The following is a 27720-nucleotide window of genomic DNA, read 5'->3' as shown; positions in this document are numbered from 1 at the left end:
TCACAACTGTGCAAGACTGTTTTCTCTTCAAACGAATCCCGGTTGCTAGGATACCGTATCTGTCACCGTTGTGGAAACATTTCGGATGTGATTTGGATAAACGCAAAGTATCCGTTCCTACTTTACATTACCTGCTCCGTCGTTGCGTAAACATCACCCTGACTGAATAAAAACTACATTTCCCATTTCCTGCCGGTGAATTTCACTCGAAGGGGCTTGTAGTTTTCACCAGAGCTCGACCGAGAGAAGGACGTCACACAAAAAACTACATTCCCCGTGTGACGTTTCGCGGACTGAAGCCGGAAGTGGGCAGTCTAGTCGTGGAAAAAAGTTCTCATGACTGTTTTCGTTTCAGAGTGAAAAGTTGTTCCTTTCTCGGCTCTCCTGAGTGTCTGGAGACGCTTCTGGAAGACTCCGCAGACAACACGGCACCGTGAAACTTCAGCTAAAACAAACACGTATGTTACTTTATCACTTATGTTCCTTTGAACGCAAGATTGTTCGTGGATTTCTTTTCTAACTCTGCGCTCATTTAACAGCTAGTTCTTTGTTTTTGTCCGAACTGTCGCTGTTTTAACCGCTGTGTTAGCTTAGTTATGCAGACTCGAAGATGTTCGCGTTAAAAGTGGATTTCAGCTCAACTTTACTGCGCCAAACTCACTCTGCTAGCGGGCGATGTTGCGTAAAAGCGGTAATAAACTCTGATTGTGCTAATTTCTTGCATCCAGTCTGCTCTGGACATTCATTGCAAGGAAATGACTGGCATGCTGCTCATCAACGCCACACCTTAAAGGTACTTGAAAGTAGGGAGTGACCTCTTTAGTTTTATGACACATCGTCTCACCTTCTTGTCTTAATGTACGCCATGGAGGACGGCTTTCCCATGAAGTCTCTTAACAATGCGCTCTTTTGATTGGAAAGAAACATGACCAGATTATTGGAGGGCATGCTAAATCCATAAGCTGCAGGCAGAGCAGCATGACACCAATATGAACAGCCTGCAGCCACATCCACACAGAGCTAAACTTTGTATTGGTTGACTTGCTGGAATAGTATTTTAATGCCTGCAGGGCTATTAGCAGAAAATGTTGAAACATGTTTCGATCTGGACAAAAAATGCACTTTGTTGGGTTTCATTTAAGATAAATGATCTCATCTGCCACATGTGCTGATTGAAAAAGATTCAGTTTGATTCAAAATTGCTCATCATTCAACTATCATCAAAGTTCATTTCTGAAATAAATGCTTAAAATTAAAAATGAAATGCTTGATTGCCGATTATTTGTCCAGACATCAAATTCAGGCAAATTTTTCATTGATTCATCAAATTTTGATTCAATTTTAATGAAATAAACATATGATTTGATGCACTGTAGAGGATAATGTTGTAACCATGTTAAAAGCATTACATTTACATCCATACTGTACATTTTCTCACAATGAGATCTAATAAAAACTTCAGAAAGTTTGTGGAGCTTTACAAAACTACAAAAGCTAAGTAAATGGGACAGAAATAAATTATTTAAAATTTTTGTACAGTATTGTGGTGCATTTATAGACCACTTTTACATGCATACACTTTTATTTTGTTAAATTATAATAAAAAAGAAATTACAAATGACAGAACATACTTTCAAAAAGTGGCTTTTGTCAAATCTTCTGTGAGTTGTATGCTGGTGTATTAAGGCCTGGCTGCAAAGTGCTTTGTAATTATTCAGTTATGAGAGCATAGTTGAATTTTAGCAGAATACAGATGCAAAAACATTACAAGAAAAAAATAGTTTTAATGATATAAAAAAAACTTGTATAGAGTTATCAGGATCTGATGTGGCCACTTCATTTTGTGTAGTTTTTTTCTTTAAAATAGACTCAGTCATTTGCTCAATCATTTCAAAGTCCTGCTACTGATCTTTTTTTTATTGTTTGTGCAGGAGTTCCCATGAAATTACTACTTCATTCTCCTAATATTGCAACTTTTTTCTGTTAATATTAAACTATATGCTTGTATTATTTAAACTTTTATTGTACGAAGGTATTCTTGAAATATTATGACTTTATTCTCATAATTTAAAAAAGTAAAAAATATTAGCCTGACCTTAAAATTGGTTAATAGTGTTGACCTGCATTCAAAATAAATATTTATTTTAAATATGCTTGTCAAGCAAGATGGTAGCTCTGAGTGTGCTCACATCACTCCGAATTAGGGCTGAAACGATTAATCGGATTAATCATGATTAATCACTATTAATCGATTATCGAAATAACCATTGATTAATTTATTAATCCATTAATTGCTAACTAAAGTCTACAGATCCAAAAAAGGCAATTTGGTGAAACAAACACATCACATTCAGAGCAGTAATCACATCGAAACTGTACAAAAATATATAATTTTGCATTTAAGATAAAAACACTTTTGTCTGTAAATATGTTTTTACCCAAAACTCAACAAGTTGCATAATTTTAGCTTCACCTGGCTCAGATTTACTAAAGAAACGCGGTGGTGTTGCATTTTAGGCTGTAAAATGCATCTTTTATTGTATTTCTAAACTTTATAAAAAAGCTTTAAGTGGTTAAATGAAAAGTTTGTAGAATGTGCCCATTTTCTAACAGGTTGTCAAATAATCAATAGACTAATCAGTAACGAAAATAATTGTTAGCTGTAGCCCCAATCTGAACTATGAAAACCAAAGGAGTGCATTGGTAAAGAAAAATCTAGATTTTCCAAAAATTACATCTTCAAAAACTTTATTAGTCAACAAGCCGCCCAGCCATAATGTTTATTAGCAACAATTTTATTAAATTAAACCTTAAAGAAAATATTTTAAACATTTGAAGAAAGTTGATACCAAATGTTAGTAAAGTTTTATTTAATGTTTTCATGTAAAGCGTCGTAAAGCTTTTATTTGAAGGTAAATAATGTTTTACGTTTTTGTTTGTTTGTTTGCAGAATGGGGAGTGATGCACACCCGGTTCAGATTGTGGACGTGAATAAGGACGATCACTCTTTCACGTTGAACACCGAGGCTTTAGCTCAGATTCTGCTGGACCCGGCGGTCCGAGACAAACATGTGGTGGTTCTGTCGGTGGCCGGCGCCTTCAGGAAGGGGAAAAGCTTCTTACTGGACTTCATGCTCCGCTACATGCACAGAAAGGTGAGTCTGAGGTGTTGCCATGACGACGCCTGTCGCAGTAAATCAATTAATCTCTCATGATAAATTAAAACGAGCTCGAGAATGTCAATTTTTTATGATTAGTTGTTTTTCTTTTCTCTCTTTCTACTAACAACTGGATGGCAAAAAGTCTTGAATCTGGTGCTTTGGTCTCAACTTGCCTGTTTTCTTTTGAAGGACAATTTAGTTTACAGAGACATTTAATGTATCGTTTTTTATTAAATTATCAGAGGAATTATGACTTACTGTTGTCACGATAAATTTTAATTAACATTTTAAAAACACTTAGTTTTACTATTTTCTCCACTGTTTGTTCAATGAGTGTTTCAGTCAACATAATTAAATCTCAAAATATAATCAAACACTCCTTTATTTGACTGCTGTCCTGAAGAAGTAAGTGGGAATGTTTTTCAAGAGCAGCATTTGTTTTTGTGGGGCAGTAATAGTTGTGACACAGCCGCAGCCACACAGTTACCTAAGAAAGTAATAAATAATTCTTATATCATGATAAATATTGTGATAAAACCTAACGTCCACATCACTGACCTCTCTTCATTTTTGTTATTTTTTTGGCTGTTTTGTTTATTTCCGATATTTAAAATTTCTTCTACTTCCAGAATTAAATGTTTGTCAGAAATTAAAGTTTGACTTCCATTATTACTCCGTCACCATTATATTACCTGAAAATTGGCCTGTAACAATAATTTTATTGTTTGTCATAATAACTTTAGGGACTGGTTGCTGGCAGGTCACGTCATGAATGATTTTTCAGTTTTATCTCCATCTGGTTTCTCCAGAATCTGGGAGGCATTGATGCATTAGCACATCATGAAAACATGCATGTGACGTGAAACGCCCAGTTTGTGACCAAACCCGTTTGCTTATGAATAATAATTTAGATTTATGTTGCCAGGTTTTATAGGAAGTGTAATCAGCATGTATTAGTTCCCTGTTTGTTCGGATGTGTCCAGCAAGCTTTGAGACTGCGATTGATAAGTGCTATTGATTTTCTTACATTTTTTTCTCCCTCTTCCATTAAAATGTTTCCTGTTGCACCATTTTAAATTTTAAACTGTAGCTTCCAGTGGACAGTAAAACAAGCTGCTAAGTGCGGAGCTAATCAGAACCTGAGAGCTCTGCTCTCCACTTTGTTTGTTATAAAACACTGGAGATGTCTATTTATAGCGCAGGCTGTAATGATAGTTGGAGCTGCTGGCAAAATGGTGGAAGAAAAACCCAAAACACAAACCCTGAGGGAAGCTGTTTCTGCTCTAAAGTTTTATCTGAATGTCTGTTGTGTGTTTGGTATTTACGGTTTAACTTGTGTGTCTGCAGAGCGACAATAACTGGCTGGGTCGGGATGACGAGGAGCTGACTGGGTTTTCTTGGAGAGGCGGGTCGGAACCGGAGACGACGGGCATCCAGCTGTGGAGCAAAGTTTTTACAGTTCAGAAGAGCGACGGGACGGAGGTACTGACGTCATCTAGAGATATTACTTTACTTCTCATATCTGTAACAAATAGCAGGTGTCACTTAAAGTTTGATTTTTAGATTATAGCACATATTAGAATGAGCAAATAGGGAGAAAAATTGAAAAAGTTTTATTACACTTCTTTGTTACTAGTTCTTCAAACTAAAGACCTAGCAATTTATTATTTTACTTCAAAGTCAGCTTTTTACATCTTTGAGTTTATTTTTTGCAGTAATTAAACATTTTTTTATTAATCTAAATTGACATTAAATTCAAATTCAATTCAAAAATACTTCCCAAAGAGAAGTATTTTTGCTGTGACTCGTATTAATTCAAGATTCTTCAAATGGGGACAGTTTTGTCCAGGCAGACGTTTTTATAGTCGGTCACACACAATCATTCTCCATGTGGCTGGCAAAGAGCAATCCAATCGGCAGCCTCAAAACAACCCCACATGGCTTCTTGTCACCACTTTCTCACAGTAAATAAATATTATTAAATAAATACAGTTTATTTCTTTACTCTAAAAGTAAAAAAAACAAAACAAAAAGTCAGTTATTATAGGAAGTAAATGTCTGCTGCTGTTCCGTGTCTCTCCTGTAGGTGGCTGTGGTGTTGATGGACACTCAGGGAGCGTTTGATGACCAGTCCACAGTGAAGGACTGTGCCACCATATTTGCCCTCAGCACCATGACCAGCTCAGTCCAGGTAAACATCTCACTCTGATCAATGCTGATTAGTTTGTCATTGTTGAGTTTTCTGACATGACTTCTGGTTTGGTAGATCTACAATCTCTCACAGAACATCCAGGAGGACGACCTGCAGCAGCTACAGGTCAGTCTGGGTTTGTGTTGTTGTTTTGTTTTTTTAACTTAAGAGATGAGTCAGTTTCATAGAATATTTTCAGAAAGAACAGTTTGTCTTATAGTTACAACCTAATTTTACTATTTTTATTCCCACCTGGACCTAATTGTTGTAGGACTGCTGTAATGAAATACAGCTGTGTTGTGATTTTAAAGACATCGATGTATCACATTTAATGAAATAAGATGCCAACCGTACAGTCCAGCCTGCCCTCCCTAAAACATAAGGGAAAGTGGAGTTTGGCCTTCGCAGTTTAAATTTATCTGGACGCCTATGTAACTTTGTAATGAAAGGAGAACTATCATGCAAAATTCACATTTTGCACATTTTTGTGCTTCCATTTGGCTCTAAACTGGATTTACAAACAGCCTAAACATTTAAAAAACAAACCCATTTAGTTTTTGGTGATAAGTTGACGTGTTTTTCCTCTAAATTAAGTCACATCCATGGGGACTGCACCGTTACCTAGCAACTCCAGCCGAGCTCAACCCGTTACCTAGCAACCCATGGAGTGTTCCAGCATATTTTATCTGCTGGTTTTACCTCTGTATGCTCTGTACAATGGCTGCTGGAAAAGACAAGTGCTTTGTTGTTGACTTACCATCCATAAACCACTTGGTGCATTTTTGTTGCGCAGGAAGCACCACTTCTGCTTTTCAAAAATGTACAGTTGTATAATTGCACAACTGTTTGCAGCCATTTCCAGGTGTGACTTTAAGCGTCAAATTGGGGGGCGTGGCCAGCTGCAGCTTATTTGGATTTAAAGTGACAGAGGCTCCAAAAACCAGAGAGTTCAGTTTGGTTTCAGCTGCTGGAACCAAAGTTCAGTCGGCTTTTCTCACCAGTAATTTAGAATATCATCAATAAAGTTAATTTATTTCAATGATTCAATTAAAAAAAGGAAGCCCCTTACACCCAGTTGACTCAGTTAACATTGATCCATGTCAGTGTTTAGGAAGATTGGGGCTTTTAGCCAAAGGAAACCCAAAATTTTCTCAGAGAATTAGAACACCACATAATACCGTTTTTTTGTTGTTGTTTTTTTATATAAAAAACAGATTTTTATATTGGAGTTTGTTGGCTGTATCGGAGCATATTACTGAAGTTAATGGTGACATTTTGCATCATTTTGGTGTTTTCTCCTCTCAGCTGTTCACAGAGTATGGCCGTCTGGCCATGGATGAGATCTTTCAGAAGCCGTTTCAGGTATCATAAATCACAGTATCCAACACAGTAACTCATGCTAGTGTGGTAATTATTATTGTTAAATATACATATATCACTGTTCTTTTCATCCTGCAGTCGTTGATGTTTCTGGTCAGAGACTGGAGTTTCCCTTATGAATACAACTACGGCTTCAAAGGTGGCAACCAGTTTCTGGAAAAACGGCTACAGGTACCAGTTTAAATGTTTCTAAAATGATTTTAAAAGCGCTGCAACATTTCTGTAATGCTGTGTGTGTATGTTCAGGTTAAGGAGGCTCAACATGAGGAGCTGCAGAATGTGAGGGAACACATTCATTCATGTTTCACCAAGATCTCCTGCTTCTTGTTGCCTCACCCTGGCCTCAAAGTTGCCACCCACCCCGCTTTCCGGGGGCAGCTGAGAGGTGAGACTGGCTTAGTTTTGATTTTAATAGAGAAAATCCAAACGTTGCTGGTTCTGCTGCTGAGTTTTGATAAAAGCTGAAAGTAAACTCTCTAAAAATTTTGCCTTATGAAACAAAGACGAGTCGGCTCCAATGTTTATGAATCGTATCTATTTAAGTTGTTGTGGAGAAATGTAATGTGTTTTATAAGCCTTTATAATTATTATATTAGCTGAAAATAGTCTCTAAATTAATTATTGTTTATTGCAATAATTTCCGGGACACTTTATTGTCCAGCAAAGTTTATTACTTTGACAGTCTAATAAGAATAATCCATAAATTATGATTTTAGAAAACACTGTTTATCGGGAACAAATTTATTGATATAGTGAAACTACAGACAACTCTTAATTATTTAGAAAGCTAAAAAGACTTATGTTTGAAAAACATTCAAAAATTGTTTAAGATTAAGGAGCAAAATGTATCATTTAAGGGAGAAATCACAGTTTAAATATGCAAATTCAGAACAAGTAGAAAAAAACGTTTGTGTGTCAGAAAATGGAGCCAAACTGGAATCATTTAAATATTGAACAATATCCAAAACGATGAAAGCAATGATAATTATTCAAACTCTTTTAACAAAACCACTTCAGTTCCAGATAAAAAAAAATCTTAATAATCTGCGCATATATATATGTTCAGAAAAGAAAAGTGTTTCACAAATAGCTTTAAAAAAATGCAAATATAAACATTACTATGGAAAATGTACAACTCAGTAGGAACATTTTATCTCAATCAGACATTGTCAACTAAAGACACAAAACTATTCAAATTATTAAATAAACATATTTTTACTACTGGATATAATATAAAATATTGATTGTTTGCATTTTTGTTACTGATGTAGTTTGGTGAAATTTAAATAAATAATTCTTCATCCACTGCAATAAAAACTAAATAGATACTATATTGATTAGTTTATATATGCATTATACATGTAATAAATGTAAGATTACTTGGGTAAATGCTAAGTTTTTACATTGTCTTTCATGCTGTAAGTATTTTTTTGCACACATTAACCACATAATAAACGTTTAACTTGTTTCCAGATGTTGCTGCTGAATTCAAAACGGAGCTGCAGGCTCTGATCCCCAGACTGCTGCATCCAGACAACCTGGCTGAGAAGGAAATGAACGGGAACAAAGTGACCTGCAGAGGCCTGCTGGAGTTCTTCAAGGTGAAATCCCCCGGTTCTCTGCAGCTCTGCTGAGGCCCGCTCCGTTTTTCTTACTCCGTCCTGCTTTGGTTTCCAGGCTTACATTAAAATCTACCAAGGAGAAGATTTGCCTCAACCAAAGACGATGCTCATGGTACGTCGGGATGTTGGCAGGGTTTGTTTTCTGCTGGAGATCCTTGAAAATGCCTGAATTTCAGTTACCAAACTGCACAGTTTGGTAATAAATCTAATGTTTGATTAAAAACCTAAATTTGCAAAGTGTTATTTACACTTGAAACCAGATATTTTCATACACCTGATTATTTTTCTCAAGTTAAATCAAACTAAATGTTTATTATTTTAGGTTTGTTAGAATTACAAAAAATATTTCTACTTGCTACGTGCCAGAAAACTTTTTGAGAACATATTTTAGAGATCCTTTTTTGTGACTTTTATTGTGCTTTAGCTTTTAAATATCATTTACCTTAAGATTTGTTTGGATTGTTTCAGTGTGTTTAACATTTATTATTCCTAGTGGCCCAATCACTTATTGATTGTTTTGTATGTGATTGATTTCTTGATATTCAAGCTGCACATTTTGTCTAATCTGATATTTGATTAAAAGTCTAATTTTGCAAAACATTAATTATAGTTGAAAACAGATATTTAAATAAAATAGACTTTTTTTTCTCAGTCTGAAGTTAAATCAAACTAAATGTTTCTTATTTTAGATCTGTTAGAATGACAGAAAATATTTAGATTTGCTAAATGCCAGAAAACGTCTTGAGGACATTTTTTAGACTTTCTTTGTGTATTGTGTTTAAACATTTAATTTGAGCAGCAACGTCATTTACTTCAACACAATTTGTTTCGATTGTTTCAATGTGTTGAATATTTACTATTCATGTGATTAATTTCTGTATAAAAGCCTTGAAAATGATGGATTTTAAGACTACAGTTTGGTAATAAGGTGCAATTTAATGTTTGATTAAAAGCCAAAATTTGGAAAATATTATTTCTTAAACCAGTCGGAAGTTCAGGATGTGTGTAAGAGAGACATTTCAACACATAAAATTTAGTTATTGTTTTATTTTTCCATATCCCTGAATGTAGAATACTATCACCAGACTATTAATAATGGTGATAAATTATATAAAATAGTATCTGGTGCTGAAAAAGTTTGACTTCTTACCTTAAAATGCTTGAATTTTGCTGTAGGAAAAGTGTACAAACTGCGTGTTACGGAGCTGAACAGGCCTCTCAGTTTGAATTGTTTTGTTTTTGTTCTTCACCATGAGCAACACATCTGTTTATGATTTTACTAGGCCACAGCAGAAGCCAACAACCTGGCAGCCGTAGCAGCAGCTAAAGATCAGTACCAGAAGAACATGGAGAGGGTGAGTTTTCTGCCATGCATGAGCCACATCAAGCATCTCTACGGTTCTGGTTCTTCAGTGTGTTTGTGTTTTTATCCCACCTTAGATCTGTGGAGGAGATCTGCCGTATGTGGCTCCAGAGGCACTGGAGGAGAAGCATAACTTCTTCCACGGAGAAGCCATCCACATGTTTGCAAACACAAAGAAGATGGGAGGACAGGAGTTTTGCGATCGCTACCAGGCTCAGTTGCAGAAGGAGCTGGACGAGATGTGGCAGTCGCTTAGCAAGCAGAACGAGGTGAGACTCGTTCTTTATTCTGCATGAATCTGAATCCGCTAAATGGAAAGTTTTATTTCTGAAGCCCTCATCTAGTTTTATATTTTGTTTCCAAAGGAACCTGCATTCCCTTTAAAGTGACTTTTAATGTTTTTTTTCTTTAGACTTTCCTTGCTTTTCAACCTGAACATGTTTTTTAAATATTAGTTTACCTAAAGGTGTTTTCACACCGGATTTAGTTCAATTTGAGACCAAAATTGCTACATTTGTTGCAATTTCAGCTGCTGCTGTTCGCTTTCACACTGCGCTTTGTCAAACTATCCAAACAAATTGAACAGCCGGTTCCCCTCCTCGCCTGTGGGGGAGCTGCACCAAGAACCACTGAAGGAAACAACATAAAAACCTCAGAAGAAACTGAGCGCAACTTTCTTCTTTACTAAATGTAAACAAAGTGGAGTAGCGTCAGATTTTAGTGACTGCTGGATTTCTCTTTTGTCTCTGTTAAAAACCACGAGCCATTTCTCCTGCCAGCGCTAAACCTGCGTTTGTTTTGTTGTATTTACCCAGAATGCCCTGCGCTACAATCCACTTTCTGCTCTTGAAAGTCAAAATATTTCCAGAAACCATGAAGAGCTTTGATTTTTATTTGGTTTTGTTTCATAATGTGATGATTAAATGTTTCTTTGTTATAAAGGCTAAGAACCTGTTCAGCGCCTTCCGGACTCCGGCGGTTCTCTTCGTGCTGATGTGCCTCCTCTACATCATGTCGGGCGTGCTGCTCTTCGTCGGCCTGGCGACCTTTGCCCTGGTGTGCGACTGCGGCCTGGGACTGCTGATGGTCGCCATGTTGGTTTGGGCCTTCATCCGCTACTCTGGCCAGTACCGCCCTGTGGGCGGAGCCATCGACCAGGCTGCCGGCGTTGTCCTAGAACAGGTTTTTATTTTGTTATTATTGATTGATTGATTTGAAAACATGTTTGTTTACAAATAAAAAACAAAGGGATAGGATATGAAATGTGTGCGTTGGGGCGGGTCGGTAAATAAAAAGCAAAAAGTTAATATTACTGACATGACACATTTATTATTTTATTTATATATGAGGACTTGGAAAAATGCTCAGCTTTAAACCAATTCAAGATAAAAAATGATTAAGTTCTATACACATTTGAATTAATAATGAGGAGATGACTTAATGTTTGCGGCCTTGACAAATTTATTTAGTGACTGTTGAGAAAGAGGCAGATTTCTACATGATTGTTCTTCTTTTCCTGCTCTCTTTGCACTCATGTAGAGTCAGTGTTATAGAGAACATTTCTATATTAATGATAAAATTTGTTAAATCTAGTGAATAAACTGATTATTGAATTTTTTTAAGTCAAGTTGATGTTGGAAGTGTTTTTAGCTGCAAATGCATCCTTTGATCAAGCATATGCACTAAAATAATGGCGTGTTGTTGACTTTTAGGCAATAATTTGACTTTCTTATCTGTTTATTTGTAGTTTTTCATGTATTCTATTGTACAAAATAAGTTTAAGTGGTTAAATGAAAAATCTGCAGAATGTGCCAATTTTTCATCAGAATAATTGATAGGATTGTTAGTTGGAGCCATAATCTCCATCTTTGTTTCATTGTCTCTTCACCTTTATAGATAAATAGACAGAAGGTAACATTTCATCAAATCTAATAAATCATCTTCTTTGTGTAATTCTTTTAAGGCTACGGAGATGTTGAACAAATCGAGAGGAGCACCAGTGAGCATCCAGAAGAAATCCAGCTAGAGGCCTGAACGTCCGGCGGTCTCTAGTCCAGACAGACGAACCCAAGCACACTTCTAGCACTAAAGCCTTATCCTCATCATCATCATCATCATCATCATCATCATCATCATCATCATCATCATCATCATCATCATCATCATCATCCTCACTGGCCCTGGGTGACGACTGCCCCATCCTGACTCACCAGCATCAGAAACGGCCTGTTGCAGTCCAGGAACATCCCAAAACAAAACCCTCTCTACAAGTTTACAGTTTGTCTTAACAGAAAAGTCAATGTTTACCTTCACACCTCATGGTTCAGTTTTTTAAGCCTTACCGGGCTGAGACATGGGTCCACTTTGTAGTCCGTCTTCAAGATGCTTCAAAATGCAGCTTTAAAGCCTTTACATTTACGCCTGCTTTTGTAGCTTCTTTTTTATTTTCTCATAGCCTTAAAATATTCAGTTCTCCTTGTAGATTTGCTTTACAGATGTTACAAGCTAGCATTCCTTGGAAATATAAACAAGCAGAAAAAGAAACACACTTTCTCGGGAGCTTTGTGTCATTGACACTAACTTCTATTTTTATTTATTTTGTCTGTTATACCCTTGATGGAAACATGCAGGGCATTACAGAATAAACCAGACGCAGCTTTTTCAGTTTTAGCTGAAAAAGAAAGTTCTGGAATAATGAGGTCAAATCACCAGCATACGAAAGCAAGCGATCAGTCAGCCAAAGAGTTAGCTTTAAACGTCATAATTAAATTATACTGTTATCTCTTCTACATGTTGGTATAATTAATTACCTGAACACAAAGCAACCACCGCCTTTAAATACAAAAACACAAAATAAAAATTCTGATTGTTGCAAATCGTATCATCTTTGCATCAAACGTCGTCAGTAATATTTATATGCACACGTTATAATCTGAGCTTTCAGGGAATACTGAGGAACCACTCTAGCATGTCTCTGTTGGTATTTAAGCTTTTTCCTGAAGGTTTTCTTCCTCATAAGAACCGATTTAATTACAGCTTGAACTGTCTGTGTGAAATGTCCTACATGTGGAGCAGAGGCTTCATTGTTCTGCATCTGCTGCTTGACTGATCAGTTTTGACTTTTAGTTCTCAAACTGGATTTACTTAGTTGTTTTTTGCAGCAAATCAGAAGGAATTTGGTGGCAGATTAAAGGGCTGCTATTATTTGCAACAATGTCCTCCATTCCTGGGTAGATTAAATCTTTTTTTTTTTTTAAGTATGATATGACTAGAGAAATGAAACAGAAAGCATTAGGTATTTTAAAAATATCCAGTGTTTTGTGTAATGGCAGCCATAATGTGCACTTTCACACCTGATCATATTGTGTGCACACAAAGATTAAAACTAGGGCTTTATTCTTAGTGAATGCATGAAATTATATATGCAAGTCTGAAGTGTTCAGGGCCAAAAGTCACTATTGAGATGATTTTTCACCATTGTGCGGTTCTTTGTGTTTCTCTTTTTGTCCACTAGAGGGAGCTTGTGGACGTCTTACAAGCAGTTATTTTTGCACTTTGCCTCTTTGGTGCTTGTTGCACACATCTCATTCCAAATGTGGGAAACAAATGCATGCAATATTGTAGTAACAGCAAATGTAACAATCTCTTGCATTGATCTGATGACCATGACTTTGACATAATGCTGTTTTATAAAGAATAAACAGAGGTTCACACAGTTCCTGCTGTTTTGTTAGCTCATATCTGACCTTATTTACGCTTCGTTTGGACAGAAGTCAAATACAAAAGTGTGATTTGTATCAGTAAACTGCACAAAGTAACAGCATTTAATCATATTTTGAGATTTATGTACTTGTACTGATACTCTCATTGAACAAACAGTGGAGAAAATAGTAAAATTAACATCTTTGGGGGGTTTTAAATATCATTAATTAAAATGTATTGTGACAAGTCAAAAGTCTTCTAATAAACCAGTAGAGCAAATGAAAACTTGTATAATTGAAACCAAACTTTTATATATTTTTTCTCTTTCTGACTACATGCTTTCTGTTTAAAGTTGGAATTACAAAATGTATTTGTTTGCTAAATTCAAAGATGAGTGAGAGAATTTCACTATTCCCTTCAATTCCAGGAGTTAACTTACTCTAACTTTAAAATAAAAATAAAAAGCTCAGATGATAGGATAGGTCTAATAAACCTTTTGTCATATGGACCAAAATCAAGAAAGAGATGTGAGACTTAAACATTGTTTTGTTTGCCTAAGACAAAGTCATTCAGTTGGTAATTTATTCTGGAAAAAATAGTCTATTCTCAATAAAAACAGGCTTTAGGCAACTCTTTCTCCTGAAACACCTGCTACTCTTTGCCAAGTGTAATAAATTAATTAAAAGCAAGTTTTAATTAAGCAAAATTTGCTTTTGAGAAAGTCATTTGATAGATGCTATTTAAATTAAATAAAAAAGCAAACACATTATTAATGGACAAATACTTTTGTGTTGTTCCTGACATGTTCTATTGTAAGATTTGAATTTGTTGGCATAAATAAAAAGCCTCCGTCTACTACAGTAACCAACTGTCTGTTAGGGGCCGCAGAAAATCAGTCCACGCACCACAAATGGCCCCCGGGCCGTCCTTTGAACACCCCTGGTTTATACGGCTCAACCTTGTGTTGGCTTCAGTCGACTATTTTGTTATCTGATGTTAACAGTGTACTCTTGGCCCACCGATTTCACTATATTCAAGCTTCGTTAGCTAAAGGGGTTTTGTCGTATTTTTTATATGTTTCCACGCAGATAGCCTCCCAAGAATTTATTCTGCCCAGGTCCCCAGGATGTTCAAGTGTTTGTATCCGCTCTACAAATATCTGTCATCCATGTTTCTCCTCATCCGGCTTCCTCCTCCCCCTCCTGCTGCTCCTGCTGCTGCTAGCTGTCCACCTCTCTCTTCCTAGCGCTGACTCTGACTCTCCCTCCGCCATTCGATGCTCCACAAAAATCTCGTGCAGCAAATTTGAGAAGGTCCTCGCTGCAGCAAACAGAAAGGGGCGGGGACGGACCACTGTCAGTCCCATACCTTATTTGGAAATGGGACTATTGCACTCCGGAAGTGAAGGGGGCGCTATTTTCCTAATTGCTAGTATAAACACCTTAAAGGAAAGACGTTTGAGAGGTTATTCCATTGTTCCACGTGTTCGGCACACGATCCAAAATGGAAAAGGCACAAAGTCAGCAAAAGGTATTTTTATCTTCCTAAAACTTTTTTCACATAGTAAATCAATACGCTTTTCTAGATGATATTGAACATATAATAAACAGCCGTAAACTATTGAAATTCGTAATTAAAAGAGGCTAAGGTTAAATTTAGCATGTAGCATAGCTAATTATTTCCCTGCAGGGCACCATTACATAAAAATAGAAAAGTAGATAAAATGTATAATTGAGAAGTGTATTTTATGCTCAAACTTTATTTTTTATTTTCTTTAACAACCTTCGGAACGGAGAGAAGATTCTTCCGTATTGCATGAATGATGGATATTGCTGTTCCCTTTGCTCATACAGTGCCGATGAGTCGTTCAAGGTAGTGAACCATATAACAAGAACTGCTACGGTTCAACATAACGGTATGTAAAACTACACTTGCACTATAATTTATTTATTTATGTATTTATTTATTTACATTCTTAACAGTTTTCTAGTGTGTTTTTTTTTTCATTAAAACACTAGAAAAAGGTTAATCCTTTTTGAAATATGTTTTTGTACACCAACATTTCTGGAAAGTCTTAATACTTTTTATAAACTAAAAGCTGCCATCATAGGTGGGTGTAGTACCCTCTACTTCAATATATTTTTAGTAGTAAATAACTGCAAAAAACACTAGTAAGAGTATTTGGTGAAATGTCTATTAAGTACGGTTTTACTGATCATAATGTGCAATGTAATATTACTCATTTATTTCTGCAGACATGAATAAAAATGAAATTATGTGCACTGTTGGGTATTTTAAAAACAAAAATTAAAAATCTTAATATAAGTCAACAAATTAAGGTTAGAAGAAACCTTACAAACAACATGTATCTGTGTGTTGTGTTTCTTTATGGGTTAAAATATGTTCTTCATTCTGTGAAGTTGCTCGTATTAGGGTGCATATCAACAAAATCTACTCAAATAAGAGTATAACATATGACAAAATAGTCCATATATCTATCAAAACATATATACATGTTTATCAAAAGTTACAGAGTAAATGAGTAAATCTAATTAGTTAATATGCTATGCTTAATTTTTTAAAATCTGAAACAAAATGAGGAAAGGACAGTTAAAAAGGTTGAAGCAGTTTTGATGTTATTTGGACTTGGGCTCATCTTTCACTTTGAAAATATCTATATTTTTACAGACTCTGTGTGCTGAAGACCACACCTATGCAAAAGCAACCAAAGCACAAATTGAGGTTAATTTTTAAAATGTACACATAACTATTAATTTTGATTTGTATTTATTTATGTGCAATTGACACTGAAACCATAAATGATTTTTTTTAACAAGAAAATATTTTTTGCACAGCATTTTTTTATGACAGTAGAGATGGAAAGGGTAAGACACTGAGAGATATAAAGTGTTAATTATTGTTTTATGCTTTTCACCATGCAGGTACAAAAGATACCGCCAATTTTGCAGGTAAGATTTATTCATAATCATATGCGTCATAGCCATTCTTTGGCTGGATGGTAAGGACCTTTGACTTTTTTCACATAAAACATGTAAAATTAGATTTCAACTACATGAAATTGATCATTCATTTACAGGTGAGATCAATTGGGGTAAATTTTCAGTCATTCAAGGCAGAAAACCGAATTCCTTTTGCTGTTGTTACGTGTTCTTCCTGCAACCGGCAATATAAAGACTGTGTGGGCTTCACTGGAAATGGAAGACGAGGAGAGTACCCTCGTTACTACTCTGATGGCATACCTGGACACTGCCCTGGATGTCAGTACTGAATGCAAGGAGAATATTTGTTGTTTTCCAGTCTTTCACACATTTCAGTTGTCACACATTGTTCTTTTTTGGCGACATGTCTTTTTAAATCTGTTCTGCTGACATTTGGACTTCTTCAGTCATCCTTTTGTTTTTCACAATGTGTTCTTTAAACATTATGTACATTTTTGAGTGTTCCTTTTGTTGTAGTTCAGTTGATTTATATTATTTAGTTTTTTTTTGTAGAACTGTTGTTTCCAGGAAAAGTTACATTGTGGCTCTAATATATTAAAGAGAAAGTAGAACCAATAAAGTAGTTGTAAATATATCGTAACAGCATTGTTTAACATTTGGAAAACCTTGTTTGAAACATTTGAAATGCAAGCAAAGTTAATAACTAAGTATTTTATGTGTACATAAAATGTTTCATATACTTTTTGAACAATGACTGGAATAAATACAAATTTTCTTTACAAATCTTATATACAGCTAAGTTGTTCATGTTTTAGCAATCAGAATCAATAGTTGTTTGTTTTAATAAAGCAACCAAATACAGAAACATGTTCAGTGACAAATATGCCATAATACAAAGATTAAAGGTATGCTGAGCGATGGTGGAGACCAGGTGGAGGTGATGGAAACTCAGGTGAGGAGCAGTTGTATACATCAAGCTGGACTTTATGAAGGGTAATTTAAGGAGATGAGACGGGCGCCTATAGGCTGGCACGGAGGTGCATGATGAGCTGATTTGCTGAATTGAAGAGCGTTAGAATTTACACATAAGCATAATTTATGTATCCAGTGACTATTCAAAAAGGCTTTCATACAGAAACAAAATAATTCATCCACAGTGGATCATTCTCTTGTCAAATAAACTTTCTAAAACCTACTATCTCTCTGTGTGAGTGTTTCCAGGTTGAAGCTACATTTAAAGTTTTACATGAATCCCTTTGGGTTTTGCAATAATTGGATATTTGAGTGCAGTTTATGAATAAAATGCATTATGGTAAACAATGATAATAGTTGAGCTCATCTGCAACCAAGCATATTATAGTTTTTGGAATGGCACTAGTTATATTTTAGATTTAAACTTATTTATTTTAAGAGTACTTTTCACTACATCACAATCTATTAATTGAACTCCAGCGTTCTTAAAGTATTTGGTATCTGTTTTCTATAGGATGGACTGGTGATCTGCCCAGGGTCCACCGCAGCAGCATTCACGAACCCACAATAGGGATAAGCGTGCGTGTATTATAATTAATGGATGGATAAATGTGTTCCTAATGTAATGTACATTTGTCTTTAAAATATTAATTTCATTTATTTTTTAAGCCTTTTGTTTCAGACACATCGGGTGAGAATAGATACATATACATAATAATTCTTTATTGTTGCTTGTTTTAAGTTATTACTATAATTTTAACATTCAAGAACAATAGTTTTAATTAATTTTTTTAAAAGGGACATACCACGTGACATACATATCACGTGAAATAACACGTCTTGTAGTAATTTCTTTACTGTTTCATTTGTGTTTATGATGTTGCAAAGTGTCCTTGGGTGTTTTGAAAGGCGCTGTCAAATACAATGCATTATTATTATTATTATTATTATTATTATTATTATTACAATAACGCGGCTGGTACAGGAAATAGCGCCACTAGCGCCCCCTTAAGATCGGATTGCAATGGTCCCATTTCCAAATAAGGTATGAGGCTGACAGCGGTCCGTCCCCGCCCCTTTCTGTTTGCTGCAGCGAGATGTACTTGGCAAATTTCGTGTCCCTTGTTTCCTTATATGGTGCCCGGCGCCGTTGCCCGCCTCCCCGCCCCCCCTCTTGCGCCGTGAGCGAGGCGCGTGCACCCGACCGCCGCTCATCGTTCGATTTCCATATTTGGAAGTGAGTTCAACGAAAACCGCGCAAAGGGGAGGAGAGGGGAGGGGCGGCGGAGGATTTCCTCCCACTGCTAACATGCTAATTGCTTTCTAGCTCCGACTGGCTATAATGACAGCAGAGAGGTTTCCTTACATGGTGTTCGGCGCCGTTGCCCGGCCCTCTCGCCATTAATGAGAATTAATTGCACGTATTCACTTACAAGAACAGTAATAATGTTGATTAAACCAACAGTTACACAATAATACTTAGTAAGATTTTGTAGCGAGTAAAACGTAAAGAAAAAGCAAATAAGTAAAAAAAAAAAAGAAACAACAACTGGGGAGTACATGCTTACTACGACTACTACCAATAATAATAACAACAATAATAATAATAATAATAATAATAATAATAGTTGTTTAATACAAAAATTGACATTTTTACATTTACTAAAATAATTTACTTCTTACTTGTTTAAGTAGTATGGGTTATATTTGCTTTATCATTTTTAGCCCGGGAAAATTATCAATCGATCAATCAATTAAGTTTATTTGTATAGCGCATTTTACCAGCAAGACAGCTAAAAAAAAATCATAAAAAAAACATAGTCACCAATTGAGAAACCAAAACAAACATTACATTTTGTGAAATGTTTAATTCATTTCAATTCAGTTTATTTATATAGCGTCAATTCACAACAATTGTAATTTCAAGGCACTTTATAAAAATATAAATATCTCAAATGAAATCGTACCATGCATACAATTTGATTGATAATTAAACAGTACAGTAAGCTAAATTAACTATTCAAAGTAGTTTAATTTTAGTAGGAAGTCATTTATTGGGAATACAGATTCAAATTAAAAACGCACGTTCAAAAACAAATAAAAATATTTCAGGAAAATACCAAAAAAATCAGCTGTAATAAGTGTGTCATTATAATAAACATCAAAGATCAAACTCCAGACAAAGCAGTCGGATTATACCTGTTAGTTCACATGCGCTCACGCTTCGTGCACGCCTCTACAGCCGGGAACGCGCTTTTATGCGCGCTCCCACAGTGTATATAGTCATTTCGTCATCGGTCCATTCAATTTCTCTCAGACGCTGAACTGTTCACTGCTCTGACAATGGTAGGTGTTTTTTTGTTGTTTTTTTTGTTTACTGCGGTTCACGTTTAGATAACGTCGCGGCTCCCGTTCCCCATTATAGAGATGTTTTGAAAGTACACGGTGTTTTCTTATTTTAACAGGTAAAATTTGTGTTTACTTTACTGGTGTTTTTGTTGGTTTAGCTGGCATCATACTCTCCTGACCGGTTGGCTGCCGCAGCAGACAGTTAACAACCCAGAGGCTAAGCTAATGCTGCCCTGCTGGTTGAGCAGGTTATGCTTTCTCTTAACAGTCACATGTGTAGTGAATTTTTTTTCCGCCTCATCGAATAACCCCATCAGGATACTTTCTTTCTGCCATAATGGGGGGGGGATGAAGTACCAATCGCCCTGAAACAACTGGCGCCATTTCGGCAGTCTTAGTGTGTTTCGCAGGGAAAGGTCTGAGATAACGTTCGCGGCGTTGCCATGACACTGCGCGGATGTTTTTACTGCATCGTGTTTCTGTTATTTCACCTCCAGACTCGCCTCGCTGGCAGGTGCAGCGGCGCCTCATCTAGATAAGGCGCCGCTAACCAGTGGCGTTAGCATTCCTAGCCACTGGTATGAGTGGCGCTAGCTGAGATTTCTCCTTCTTTGTCTCTACTCCGCCTCTTCACGCTCAGTTTCTGTCACCCCAGCGCTGCAGATGAAGCCAATTTGAGCTGTTTTTGCTTCTAAATAAAACGTACGGCGTATTCCTTAGTAATGCTGAATAAATAAGTGATATTTGACAGTGTGTGTCAGGGTAGTTTTGCCTTATATAGCAAGCTAGCGCTCACATGTGCTGCGTTCATGGCCCCACCCTGAATTTGGTGCAAAGACCATTTTGTCTCCCACTGCTTTATAACGCCACTCTCATCTTTTCCATGCTCTTGCTCGCTGTGAGCATTTTTTTTTTTTTTTGCTATTTTCTTCTGAAATGACGTCAAAAATAATCTAGGTTATGTAACATTAGTGTTAGCAGAGGCTAAAGCAGACTGGCGCATCTTGTTTTGTAGCTGCGCATCCTGCCAGTAACATGAAGGCCCATCACATTATTTCACCAAAATAGAGATGTAGATTTATAATGCATGCTGCATTAAAGGGATCAAAAGTATGGAGTTGACATTTTACCTTACAGAGGTGGGAAGAGTATACAGAAATTGTACTCAAGTCAGGATAGAAATACTATGTAATAAATTACTCAATACAGCGTAGTAAAAATACTCCATTACATACTTTTTTTTTTTCCAAAAAAAATCACTCAAGTAAATATAACTAGTTACTGCCAAACTCAAAGTATGAAAAACCTGAATTATTTTTTATTTTCTATAAGATTTAGGTCTGATCTTCTAATGATCAACAACTCGCTACTCTAAATGTAAACAAAAGATTGACTCATTTCTGTCACCCACTGGTTAATTTACCACATCAGGTTTTGCGTGTAAATGTTTCATCGTCTTTGGTTTCCAGTTACCATCTGAGAACCCACAGCATTACACAAGTCTGTATATTACAGGGACCGTTATTGAATCTATGCAGAACTTATTTTGATGTGAAATAAAAACGAGTTAGACAGGTTGGTTTGGTCAACCTGGTTGGTTTTGCAACAAGGCTGGTTTTAATGACTATTATGTCCTGCCAATTGGTCTGTAAATTTCTCGACGACACCTGATCCTCTATTTTTGTTTCCTTGTCCTTAGAAAAGCAAATTGGAATCAATTAAAATGAAATTGGCAAGTCAGACCTCACAGCAAACTCAAATTCTAGCAAATTATGTACATATTTGACCATTTCTCAGATTTAAAGGTTTTGTTTTTATTATATGAAGGGAAAATGTTCTAAATGTCAAAATTGTCGCAAAGTATTTTGGCAGATCAGATGCCAGGTTGTTCTCTGATTGTAATGACATTGCAATTAACTTTCAAAATATAAATTACAACACATTTCTTCTTTCCAGTCAAACTGGGAATTGGCAGGTCAATCCTAAAAAATGAAATAAAAAACCAGGAAATCTGTATCCGTCTGGAAAAGCTTCATCAGCAAATCTAAGTAATATGTGTTATTTAGTGTCAGTTCAGTTTTAGTGCTTAAAAATCATGTTATACTTTTGAGTTTTTGTTGCAGACGCTTATAAATGCTGACTCAGTCTAACTTGTTTCTGTTCTGAGTCTGACATGAGCAGAAATGATGAAAATGCTCGGTGTTAAAGGCGTGAAGGCCTTATTTTAACCCCAGCAGGTCATGAAGGCTTTGCATCCTGTGACTGGATTTTGAACTGTGAATTGGGTAATAAATGGTTAAGATTAGATAAGCTGAGAGCAGAGTGAAGCTCTTTGGAACAGAGAGAAACTTAATGTTCACTTTTAAAAAAGGGTAATTTCTTAAGTCTAACAAAGCAGATTAGTAAAAAAAATATGGAAGCTAAAAGAAATGCTAATTTTTGTGTGGAAAAAGTGTGTTTTATATTTAAGCTGCCTGATAGGAAGGTGGGATTATTATGCTGGATTCTTCACCCTTTAATGAAAAGTTCAGGAAATGGGGGAATATCTGCACTGGGATGATGTCATAAATATTCAGGAAGTGTTTACTTTTTAATGAGTCTGCTGGTTAATGATTCCCACTACGAGCTTTTAACACCCTGAGCAAACGGAGGCCTGCTGCAGTCTGCTCCGCTCCCGTCTTTCCTGGCCTACTTCCTCCTCTCTGTGTTTTTTCCACTGATATGTTTGTCGTCTCGGCCTGAGAAGGCGGTTTCTCCACATGAAGTGGCTAAACGGAGTCAGGAGACTTGACTGAGTGTCTTTATGGGCCGTTTGGGACTGATTTGGATCCAGTTTTTTTAAACAGAGGCTTTATTGTTGTTGTTTTTTTGGGTGTTTAATTCCCGACCGCAGCCTCTCACACATGGCCATCTTTACTGCAGGAATGCATGACACAAAGGAGCTTATGTAATGTTTTATACCTACCGGCCGAATGGGAGTCACAAACTTACTCAGAATTACGCATTAAATATTTTTATTTATTTATTATTATTTCTGTTGATTAAGTTGTTCGTTTGTGTTAGGTTGCTTTTACCACACTACGTCTGTCTCTGTCAGAGTTTGGTATTTATTAGAGTAACTCTTTAAAAAATGTACTTTTACGAGTAATTTTGTCATGAAGTATTTCTACTCTTGAGTAAAATTTCTGGATTTTCTACCCACTGAATGAAAAACAAACATGTTTTAACCAAAAATTCATCAGACACACACCTGCAGTTTTTGTTAAACTTTTTTTTTTTTTATTGAAAGGTTTGGGAAAATTTATTTTGCATGATTTTGTTATTTTTTGTTACATATATGAATTATTGTCATTTTCATCCCTAAAATACCAAAATTTCCACTTAACTCTATATTTTGCTTCATCCAATGATGTAACTTTTAAATATTAAATGATTGATAATTTGATCAGTTACTTTTTACTGTTACTTTAGTGGAGACATGTTGAGTGTCTCTCCTCTTTCTGTTTGGGTTCGGGTCTATCTTGGCGCCAGCTCTGCTAACAGCTAACGGCCGGTCGCGGCCACACCTTTAGCTGCTGCAGTCTGTCTTATCAGTCGCCGCCGTTGGGAGGATTCGTGCTGTGCGTGACGGTCACATGTCGTCCTCTCGGGTTCCTCGGCTCAGGCGTCTCTGTTCAGTCACAGCTGGCAAACGTAAACCTGCAGCGGACGCTTTACTCAGCACAACTTCAGAGTTTCTGTTTTTAAAATGTTATAAGAAAGATCTCAAGGATCAGAGGAAGCATGTCTGTGTATAAATTAAGATGATGTTTCTTTAAACTCACCAGGTTTCAAGTTTTCTTCAACAAAATATAAAATTGAGCATTTTTAATGAGTTAAACACATTTTCTGTTTAAAACAAATAAAATAAATGCTTCAGGTTCCTTGATTGCAACAGTTTTATCTCCAACAGAGCAGCATTTAATCATATTTTTTGAATTTACTTATATTGATGCTTTTGTGAAATAGTGTTATTGGAAATGTTACCATTTTCTCCATTTTTTTAATCTTATTTTAAATTTCTTGAGACAATAATAAATCAAAATTCTTGACGTTCTTCACTATAAATAATAGAGTAAATGGGTGATTAAGAAAACATTTTCCATATTTTATAATCAGAAGACAATAACAAATTTACTGGACAAATTGTCCCTGAAGTTATTACAATAAGTGATAATATTTTTTTCCCCAAGTATTCATGTAACTAAAGTAATAATAATGCAAGAGCACATTCTCAAATATGAATAAACTTCAAATTAAAATGAATATTTAACCCTGAAACTGGAAGTCATTTTAAATGTTAAAAATAAAAAACAGAAATGACAAAATGTATTATGAATTCTCTGTAAACACAATTATCCTTCAAAAAGCCCCAGACTGAAGACATTTATCATCATTTTTGGTAGAAAGAGAGGAATCCTTCTGATCCATCAGGCGATCAGTTGATTGCTCGGCTCCTGTTAAGGTGTCTTCTGTTGACGCAGGCCTCCGGTGTGAAAGTCACAGACGAAGTGATCAGCGTCTTCAACGACATGAAGGTCCGTAAGGCTCAGGCGAACGAGGACGAGAAGAGGAAGAGGAAGAAGGCCATCCTCTTTTGCCTCAGCAAGGACCTGAAGAACATCGTTCTGGACGAAGGCAAAGAAATCCTGCTGGGCGACATCGGCAACACCGTCAAGGACCCGTACGAGGACTTTGTGAAGATGCTGCCGCCCAACGACTGCCGCTACGCTCTGTACGACGCCACCTACGAGACCAAAGAGACGAAGAAGGAGGACTTGGTCTTCATTTTCTGGTGAGGATCGTTGTTGCTGAAATGTTTTCAGAGAATCGTGGCGGTGGATTTAAACCTTCCTCCTCTTCCTCAGGGCACCAGAAAGCGCTCCGCTGAAGAGCAAGATGATCTACGCCAGCTCCAAAGACGCCATCAAGAGGAAATTTGAAGGTGAGCAGCCGCGTGCGGCGGGAACTTCATCCGGTTTTACTTCTGCCGGATGGTTTCCAGGGTTTTCTGGATTTTTCTTTTATGATTTTGTTTGATGTACTTGCTGTTACTTGATTCCTATAAAGTGTTTAGAGAAGCGCCATGAAAATTTATTTATTACTGCGTAATACTGCAGTAAAGTATCAAGTATACTTCATTGTCACTATTTTGAATGATTATTTGAAAAGCTAACCTAAAACAGGAACTTTCTGCACAAACTTATTTTTGTTTGAATATAAATTGATAGAATTTGACAAACTATGAAACCTTTTAGAAATGTTTAAAGTGTTTTGTTTAAATACTCTTTAACATCCTTGCTTCTGAAGTGACTGGGAAGTCACCACTAAGCGCTGGTTTTGACTTATGATCACATTTTTTTCTAGAACATTTCAGAAATTAATCTAAAAAATTCTGCGGCTTTTGGTGGAAATTTACTCCATTTTAGTAGGACAACCAGTCTGAAAAGTTCATTCACCAGAAAAAAAACTCTGGAATTTTGAAATTAATCTCAGAAATTTCTAGAAAAAACCTGTAAATTTTCTGATTTTCAAAAGTAGAAAAAATTTCAACTTTGAATTTCTGGAAAATTTCTGTAATCTGAAAAAAAAAAAATAAGGTTTTAGTGGAAATTTACTCCTGTTCTTTTTAACCTTTTTTCTGTGTAAATGATACGCTGTTGAAAACCCAGTTTAGTTTTTAGGATTCACACACTTGTAGGAAAAACATTTGAGTTTAAAAAGTTGAAAATTTGTTAGAAAATGTTCACCTTTGTTCTGGAAATTTCTCAATTTTTTCAGAGTTTCAAAAGTCAAAGATTTTCAGCTTTTAAAACTCAGAAGTTTTTTGGTGGACGTTTGCTCCTTTAACTCATTTTAAATGGCTGAAACATGTCCTGTAGGATTAACTGGTGCATTTTGTTTTTAATTATCTTGGGAATAAATAAATTTATTTTTTAATCACAGAGATGTTAGAATAATCAGGTGAAAACTTCCCAGTTTTTGACAGCTCAGTGTGTTTTTTAATTTTTCTCCAGGCATCAAGCACGAGTGGCAGGTGAACGGTTTAGAGGACCTGAAGGAGCGACGCACGCTGGCAGAGAAGCTGGGCGGCTCGGCGATAGTCACCCTGGAAGGAACTCCTTTATAAACACGCCTCTCCTCTTCCTCATCCTCCTCCTGCGGCTTCGCTCGAAGCCTCTCAGACACATCTGTTGGGTTTAGTTGTTCATTCCAGTCGGGTTGGAGAAAACGGGGAAAAGCAGAACCAGGGTCATTTGTGGGACTCCTAGGGAGGGCGGCCTGGGGAGGGTGACAAAGAAAAACACACAAAAAAACACACAATCAGGCAGACTGTTCATGCAACATAAGGATTATGAACAAAACACACCTAAAGATACTAATGATGAAGGACGGTGATGAAGACGATGACATTTAAATGCACTTATTCACATTTCAGGACAGGGTTTTGTTCTTTCCACTTGAAATATTTCAGAGAAAGGGACAGTTCTTAAAATCATGAAAGCTATTCCAACTACATTTTATTTTTATTTTTTTTGCCAAACTTCTAGTTAAGTTTAGCGTAGTGAACACTAGACGTAGTATGAACTAATTCACTCTTGTTTGCACAAGACGGATGAAAACCTCTGGGGGAACACGGTTAAATATTTTTTTGTTTTCGTCATTCCATTTGGTTTTTGGGTTTTTTTTTTTTTTGGGGGGGTTTTGTTTTCATGCAGTCCCGAAAACTTGAGTGATTCCGTTTTATTTCCTGTTGTGTCAGAGAACTCGGCATTCGATGTAGTGAACATAACATTCCTCGTACTTGTTAAGAAAAGGTTTCCTCGTTTTAAAAAGCTTTGTGGTGTTGCTGATGGTCTGACGTGGAGCGACGTGTAAATGAAGGACAAGCAGACTGAAGCGAAGGGTGGATGTTTTGTATCGTCTCCTTATCTCTAATAAAAGCACTAAACTACTGACTTCTTCTGCTTTCTGGTTCTTTTAAACTGGATATCAGCCACTCAGTTTTTTAAAATACATTTTCTATTTGTGCTGCACAATGAAACTGTGACAAAAGGTATTTAGGTGTTTTGGGAAAATCCATCTATTTATTAATCTCGCAGTTTAGTTATCAATCTGTCATTTTATCATTTGTTTTCAGTCCCATCCGTCTTGTTTTTCCGTCTGTCCGTCCAGTTCATAAATGTTTGTCCTCCCATTCATCCATTGTCTTAAACTTCACACACCCATTTTTACCACAATAGGAAAAAGAAGACATTTTTCAGTTTAAAAAATCAAAAGTTTCTTAAAAAAAAAACCCAATTTTTTTTTTAATTAATCTCAGAAATTTATAGTAAAGGGAAGGAAATTTCTGAGTTTCAAAAGTATTTTTTTAACTGAGGTATCCTTACTTGTTCATCTTTTAAAAAAATGATCTTTTTCTATATTTGTACATCTGTAGAGCTACATCTAATTATTTTAGTAATTGATCTACTGATTTATTTTGATTAGCTGGATTGAATTCTCTAGATTTTTTTTACTGAACTAAAATCATAATAGAAAAACATTTCAAAAATACAAATTACATTTAAAAAAAAATTAAAATAGAATAAACAAATTTTATTAAATGTAATATGTATTTTTGGACTAATCAATGAAATTATAGAAAAGGGTAATTTTTAAATTATTTTTATTACATAATTTCATCTGGGTAAAGCTAAAGCTATGCCACTTGAGGAGTTTTGGGTAGAACGGTTCTTTTGTGAATCTTTAATGTAAAATTCTATGTTTTTTGTGCAGTTTTGCCTTAATTACTGTTCTGAACATATTCTTGGTCTATTTTTCTTTTTTGTACTCCAATTAACAATTGATTACAAAAATTAGTTGACAATTATTTCAATAATCAATTCATCACGATTAGTCTAGGGCTGAAACGATTCCTCGAATGATTCGAGTACCTCGATTACTAAAATATTCGTTTACAACAGCCCTAGATTAGTCA

General features: G+C 35.9%; 2 protein-coding genes and 1 long non-coding RNA gene across 5 annotated transcripts; all 3 read left to right on the top strand.

Moving 5' to 3' along the window:
* Positions 1 to 183: 183 nt before the first annotated feature.
* LOC106949813 (atlastin-3-like) lies at positions 184 to 17392 on the top strand. Of its 2 annotated transcripts, none has more exons than XM_015036326.1 (14): positions 184 to 458; positions 2951 to 3155; positions 4509 to 4643; positions 5248 to 5352; positions 5428 to 5478; positions 6658 to 6714; positions 6811 to 6903; positions 6979 to 7117; positions 8206 to 8333; positions 8410 to 8466; positions 9638 to 9709; positions 9795 to 9986; positions 10660 to 10899; positions 11681 to 13435. In XM_015036326.1, the coding sequence occupies exons 2-14, from the start codon at positions 2952 to 2954 to the stop codon at positions 11741 to 11743; spliced, it is 1536 nt and encodes a 511-aa protein (XP_014891812.1). In that variant the 5' UTR covers positions 184 to 458; position 2951; the 3' UTR covers positions 11744 to 13435. The 2 variants fall into 2 exon arrangements, with proteins under 2 accessions (XP_014891812.1, XP_014891813.1); XM_015036327.1 differs by lacking the exon at positions 11681 to 13435 and adding an exon at positions 17295 to 17392 and having other exon boundaries at positions 331 to 458; positions 10660 to 10749.
* LOC106949816 (uncharacterized) lies at positions 14401 to 17011 on the top strand. 2 transcript variants are annotated; one of them, XR_001425462.1, is made up of 3 exons: positions 14401 to 15334; positions 16108 to 16161; positions 16362 to 17011. It is a non-coding gene; the product is annotated as an uncharacterized LOC106949816 (long non-coding RNA). The 2 variants fall into 2 exon arrangements; XR_001425463.1 differs by lacking the exon at positions 16108 to 16161 and having other exon boundaries at positions 15039 to 15334.
* A 2201-nt stretch (positions 17393 to 19593) lies between the features above and the next one.
* Positions 19594 to 26152, top strand: cfl1 (cofilin 1). The gene is made up of 4 exons (XM_015036331.1): positions 19594 to 19697; positions 24224 to 24534; positions 24608 to 24684; positions 25757 to 26152. Exons 1-4 carry the CDS (start codon positions 19695 to 19697, stop codon positions 25867 to 25869), a joined length of 504 nt encoding a protein of 167 aa, XP_014891817.1. The 5' UTR covers positions 19594 to 19694; the 3' UTR covers positions 25870 to 26152.
* The last annotated feature ends 1568 nt before the right edge of the window (positions 26153 to 27720 follow it).

This window comes from Poecilia latipinna, unplaced genomic scaffold (assembly GCF_001443285.1).
Source record: "Poecilia latipinna isolate Pla-1442-1.1 unplaced genomic scaffold, P_latipinna-1.0 Scaffold364, whole genome shotgun sequence".
In the NCBI taxonomy this organism is placed as follows: Eukaryota; Metazoa; Chordata; class Actinopteri; order Cyprinodontiformes; family Poeciliidae; genus Poecilia; species Poecilia latipinna.
The sequence above is the reverse complement of the archived record's forward strand: the minus strand, read 5'-3'. Positions and strand labels throughout refer to the sequence as shown.